The sequence below is a fragment of the Marmota monax genome, unplaced genomic scaffold (genome assembly GCF_021218885.2).
Source record: "Marmota monax isolate L192 unplaced genomic scaffold, Marmota_monax_Labrador192_F-V1.1 WCK01_AAM20220418_F8-fsc00015, whole genome shotgun sequence".
NCBI lineage: Eukaryota > Metazoa > Chordata > Mammalia > Rodentia > Sciuridae > Marmota > Marmota monax.
The window spans coordinates 25,878,369-25,884,755 of record NW_026692194.1 but is presented as its reverse complement, the minus strand read 5'-3'; the positions used below and the strand labels follow the sequence as shown (position 1 = coordinate 25,884,755).

The following is a 6,387-nucleotide window of genomic DNA, read 5'->3' as shown; positions in this document are numbered from 1 at the left end:
ACACCACGTACAACCAGAGAATAGAAATTTTGCACTCTATTTGTGTATGATGAATTGAAATGTATTCTGTTATCATGTACAACTAAGTAGAACAAGTAAAAGATGTTTTTTTCAAAAGCTGATATGTCCATTTAGAGATTACCTTAGTCTGTTTTGTCCTATCATGGAATAACAAACTAGGTAATTTTCTTTTTTTTTTTTTGTATTGCAAAATGTACAGCATTTATTCACATACAGACAAAAAGGCACAAATTCTACTAAATAGTTCAACAAAAAAATACAGTTGTCCTCAACTAGTTTTATAAATACTTTCAAAAAGGGGGGGTAGAAATAAATACAAGATAGGGCCATGTAATATAAAATAGTCATCTCTACATATACTTTGTTTAATTTCTGATTTTTAACTCTTCATGCACCTTTTTTTTTTTTTTTCGATTTTAGCTGAATGGACACCAAGCTAGGCACATAGTGAAAAATCCTCTGTACAAGGTTACAAATGTAATGACAAGTTTGTCCATTTCAAAATAATTAAGATTTGTACACAACACATAAAACCCTTCATTTAGATTTTGTGTTTATAACCTAACAAATGACATTCCAGGCAACTTTACAAAAGTTAAACTAGCCTACATTTTGACATAATACATTGGTCATAATCAAAGATATTTCTTGGTCAGGATGCACAAGGAAAGATAAAGGAGAAAAAGGAAAGAAAAAGCAAATGGTTCCATACTAATAGAATGTGAGTGGGTGGGCTGGGCTGGCTGCTGCTATGGCCACTCATACAGAGCTCCTAGCATGACACAAGACTAACCTACAAAGCTATCATTATACTGTCAGAGAAACCGTGCTCTATACCATTTGCATTTCGAAGCAGGAATAAAAAGTGGGCTTTTTTATTATTTTTGTGTTTTGTTTTTGTGTGGGGTTTTTTATTTATTTTTTTGTTTTGTTTTTGGTTTTTTTTTTTTTTTTGGTTTAACATAACTTGGAACATTTGAAAGCTTTTCAACCTAAATGTGGGGAAAAACAGGTAAGGCATTATTTTTGCACAAAACTAGCATTCCTAATAGTGCAAATGAATCTGATACCTCTTAAAATGGTGAGAGGTCATATACTTACTAGATTAATTTAGATTTTCTTTCTATGGCTTAACAAATTATCCCTCTATAAATCCTACTCTCACCCAGAGCTGCTGCTGCAATCAAAATATCATAACTATATAGTATCCAACCTTCTCCTGTGTCCAGCAAAAGGTTTTTGCTCATATTAAAAAAGAAAAAAAACTTTTTAATTTTTAAATTATGCTATGAGCAAATGTACAACTTGGATTCCTAAGAACCTTCTAATATCCGTAGCAAAAAGCTGATCTAGACAGCAGTCTTTCAAACTGAGCCCCATAGCTCAAAAATAGTCAATCTAAAAACCTGGGTCGTTCTTTCCCCTCCCCTGAATTAGCTACTACAATGTACTTGAGAAGTCAAGACTTGTTTGGAAACATCATACACACAATGGGGTACATTGGATCTACTATTCGATCATCTGAAAAAACTTGCATAGCAAGATGGAATTCAATAAGCCTTTTTGTTGTTGACAATCATCTGGAAGACTTGAAAGTTAACTACAGAACTCAAAGCATTATTCATTAAGCATCAGAATGTCCCTGCCACATGGAAACAGATGTGTAAATGAATCAGGAATCTCAATACTGGTATTAACAAACTAAGGGGTAATTTAGGGAATTATCCAAATGCCCATAATTCTAAATCTCATTACTATTTAAACTTTCCTTCTCATAAGTTTGATTCACAACTACATTGGATTCCAAAGAAAATTAACAGTACCTTAACACTATCCACCGTCTTAATACACACACTCCAGCGAGTACAAAAACAGAATATTGTACTCAAATTGAATGCTAAATTATTGCTGATAACTTACTAGTTATTGCCATTTGCAATTAGAAAGTCCAAGTTACAAATGAGAGTGCAGAGCTCTGACTCCAGGAAACCTGCGCAGGGCACACCTCAGTCTCCTTCCTGTTCAGCCTCGGTCAATGGTAAGAGCTTATCACAAGTTATTGCCTTTCTATTGTTTTTAAAATATAACCTATTTCACTTTATTCTTTTTTTTTCTTTTTTTCCCTTTTTATTAAGGAATCCGTTCATGCTGGAAGCCCAGATCCCCAACATATGCACTAGTGGTGGGCTCTGGGAAGTACCAGTCACCAGAGTCTGAAGTTCGTCACTTGAATTGAATAGCCAGGTGGCCAGGTCCTGGCAATGGCCAGGGGAAACCTAAGCTGGCCCAAGAGCCAGTGGTTAAGGAAGAGGAAGGTCAGAAGGACTGGTGAAAGTGGGACTCCAGCTGCCCTTTCTCAGACAGAGAACTTTCTAGGTGGCTTCACTCTCTGCCAGTCCTGCATCCCACATCCACTCACAGGCTTCAGGAGCGAGGCCTCTCCAGGCGCAGCAGCTCTCCCCATCCTACAGTGACTCCAGTAATGACCTTTTATAAATTCTCTCTTCCCTGGCTGCTGGGTTACAGGAGTCTCCTAGTGTCGCTCAGGGTCAGAGCTGCTGCCTCTGTCTATGTAGCAGAACTGCCTCGTGGGCCACACCATTTCAAGGCTGACCACAGTCCTAGAAAAGAGCTCTGTGGGCTACAATTGGTTTCTATAAATGTATTAATTCATTAGAGTTCTATCTGATTCTGTATACTCGGGGAACCAGGAGTTTGTGCTTTGGGAAGAATGCAGAGAGCAACAGACATCCACGAGGCGTGGGTAAGCCTTGCCCTCGTCCACACTGACTCCACTCATCCTGTGTAGGGTGTAATTCAGGTGCTAATCTACCATGTCCTATGGTTACAATCTACTCTTCTGTCTCCTCAACAAGCTGCAAATAACACAATCTTCTCACAACGATGATTTATAAATGACTCTGGAAAAAAATTCAGTCTGAATTGTAAAAATGTGTTTGTGTAGCTAAGGAATAAAGGGCTTCTGCTTGTCCCCGCCACCAGACCTCCCCGGCACATGGCGACAGGCCAGGGGTCAGGAGGCCAGGATGCTCCTCCTGATGATGTCTGTCCTCCTGCTGATGGTGCTGCTGGCATGGACACACTTCTTCTCCGAGGCCTCACTCTCCGAGTCACTCATTTCTGCATCGGGGACATACCCGTCATTCTCACTGTCAGGTTTTAATTTGCTTTTTTGTGCGTTCCTTGGCTGGAGCTCGGCCTAGGCCCAGGTAGGGGTAGTCTGAGTGCTGGTGGCAGGTGCCCTCGGGGGCCTCTCCCTGCTGCTGCGGCTCCCCCTTCTTTGGAATCTGGACCCCCCCCCCCCCAGTCTTTCCCTGGGCTGGCAGGTGTTGTAGGCACTTGGACTGTGGTCTGACTACAGGTCACTCTGACTAGGGAGCCATTGCACCTGGGCACCATGTCCCTCCTGGCTCCAGGCGCTGACTGCCCCACTCCCGGGGAGGGGGCGGCTCTCGTGTTGTCCAGATGCCTCTGGGACACATCTGTGGACCTGAGAGGCTTGTGACTCTGTTTAAAAGGTCTGTCCTTCAAGTCTCCTTTAATGAGATCACAATGAAAAAAATTGTCTCTTTTCCCGTGGTCTGCTGTCACCACACCATTTTTCTGTTGTGCTGATATAAGACGTGCTTCTGCAAAGGTGTTTCAAAACTCAGAAAGCTCTCTGGGACCCCCAGCCCCTCCCTCACGCCGCACAGCTCTGGCTGCCGGGGCAGGGCCTTGCCCTCGCCCCCACTGCTGTTCTGCAACAGGTCTCGGTTATGGGGCTTTTTCAGGGAATGAACCAAGGAAGTACCCATTTGTTTCCTGAAGAACGCAGAATGCCATTTCAAGTCCTCTATCTTGGGAGCGTCGGGACCCACAGAAGGACTATTAAACAGAAGCATGTGTTCCAGTGAGGAGGAGGAGCAGGAAGAAGAAGGCACACCTGAAACTCTTTCTTGCTCCAAGAGCTTAGTGTACAGACTGAACATCTGTTCCTGGACTCTGCACACAGATCGCTTGATCTTTTCCCTGCGGGTCACCATGTAAGTGAAGTTCTGAACCCTCTCCAGGTCCTGCCGCAGGTGCGTGAACAGCTGCAGCCTCCTAAACAAGACATCCTGCTCCCGCTTGGCTAGATTGTCCTCTTCGTCTTTCTTTGGGGTGATCAGAGGCTTGTTGAAGTTGACCTTCCTCTTGAGCTTCCAGTATTGGTACAGGAAGTCCACCACTTCCTCAGGCAGCCTCAGGGCTCGGGCCACGTCCAGCAGGTTGACGAAGGTGTAGAACCCATCCTCCAGCTGCTGCAGCTTCTGCTTGCGGACGCTCACCCGGTGGGCTTCCTCCCGGTTCTGCTCCAGACTGGCAAAGGGCTCCAGCGGATTCAGGGGGGAGCACTCGGGGGCCCGGTTCTCCTGCGCGGCGCCCTCGCCAAGGCTCTCCTCAGACTTCCGGTGGGAGCTGTGCTTTGGGCAGTAGGACTTGAACTTGACTTCATCATTCTCTGCCAAGATAGTCTTCATTTCCAAGCCCCGGTCAAAAGCACAGGTCACATGGAAGGCCGTGCGGCAGTTCTTCACGGAGCACTGTATGGAGGCCCCGAACTTCTCGTTGCAGAGGCTGCACACGAGCGCCCACCGGCTGCTGGGGATGTGAGACACCTTTGTGATGGGCTCCATCTTCTCTGGGCTGCCAATGCTCACCTCAGGGATCCACAGGGCACAGCTGACATGGACCCACTTGGTTCTGCTGAGGGTGGGCTTCATAGCACCGCCCTTCTTGGGACACAGCAAACATTTTGGCTGGACTCCCAGGGCACAGGTCTGGCATAGCCAACTGCCCTCTGGCACCTTGAGGATTCCATAGCAGGCCTGGTGCACACAGATGTTGCACTTGTCGCAGAACACCATCTCGTTGCCGTCCTCACCATCGGGGGACTGGCAGACGTCACAGACCACGTCTTCATCGTACTCAATCCCCAGGCCTTCCTCAGTCTCGATGGCATGATTCATACTGTCATAGCATCGCTGCTCAAATTCCTCCAGGACCCTTTCCATGGTGAACTCGTCCAGTTCAGGCATTCCCATCTCCTTGAACTCCTCGTTGGTCAGCTCCAGCCACATGGCATCCATGTCGTTCAGGTCATATCGACACACGCTGTCGGCCAGCATCTGGATGTCCACGTAGCCCAAGTCTGGAGGCTCAGAGCCCGAGGTCACTATGTACTTCTTGGGCCTGATGAACATGAAGGATTTCTCTTCGGACACAACCCTGGCCACAGGCTGCGGGATGGTCCCCGGGCTCACAGGCACCTGGACCCCTTTCTCCCATTCCTGTCTCCAGGGATCTGCCAACACATAGTACTCGTCCGGGTTCAGCTGGTAGGAGTCATGCAACTTCATGGCGGTGATCAGGTCTGTCCTAAACACCTCTGAAGGCTTCCGGTCTTCATGTCTGGAGCAGGAACTTCTCCTGTGCTCTGGGATCGAGAGTTCTGGGACCATGTAGTTGACAGGCTGCCATTGTCGTCAGAATCCTCACTGCTGCTGGGAAGGCGACCTCATTTCATGATCTCCCCGGGAAGCAGCAGGCAGCCTGCTGCGGAGGGCTCAGGCCAAGGCGCTGGGCTCCACGCCGCCCTCTCGCGCAGCGCCACATGAGTCCAGGCCGCGGTGGGCGGACACACGGGGCTCCAGGCTGGCCCCTGCCCTCGCCGGCGCGCACACAGCCGGCACTCGCGCCAACAAACTAGGTAATTTTCAAATGAGAAAAGAGTAGCCTTGCAGTATAAAGGGACCCATAAGTACAAACTCCTGAGTTTACGTTTTATTGGATAGTAAGTGGTTTCAGACATTGTTTTTAATTTAAAACATTTTACACATAATTAATAATCATCAAGAACACTGAAGATAAGATTGGGCAGCAGAGAAATGTTGTTTTTTTTCCAGTAAGCTATTTTGGCCTATTCTGTCAGAAGCCCAGGAGTATAACTTCATTTTCCTGTATTAATGTAGTAGAGCACATGGGCCTGAGGATATGTACAGATATCGGGGCTGATAGCAGGATAAGAATGTCCCTCTTCTATCAGAGAGTGGAATAGTTTCACCTCTTTCAATATTTTCTCTTCTCTAATGATTTATATTTTATCCTATGTACCTCTTAGTTTCACTTATGGAATAAAATCTTTTCACCCACTGCCTCCCTGTCCCTATTCTAGTGGCTTTCAAACTTGTGTATCTAGAAGACTGAGGTATCTCTTTTGAACAGTCAGAGTGATAGGCACCACTCCAGAGGATCTTGTTTTGTAGTCTTAAGTAGGACTAAGGAATTTGCAGCCCCATCAGGTGATTCTGATGGTCTTCTGGC

At 46.2% G+C, this 6,387-nt stretch overlaps 1 protein-coding gene across 1 annotated transcript; it reads right to left on the bottom strand.

Annotated features, from left to right (window-relative positions):
- Window positions 1-1,758: 1,758 nt before the first annotated feature.
- LOC124080106 (protein Jade-1-like) lies at window positions 1,759-5,590 on the bottom strand. Its single transcript, XM_046425964.2, is given in 5 exon segments — window positions 1,759-3,214; window positions 3,216-3,344; window positions 3,346-3,683; window positions 3,686-5,498; window positions 5,501-5,590. Coding segments are annotated over 5 exon segments (2,529 nt in total). The 3' UTR covers window positions 1,759-3,055.
- Window positions 5,591-6,387: the final 797 nt, after the last annotated feature.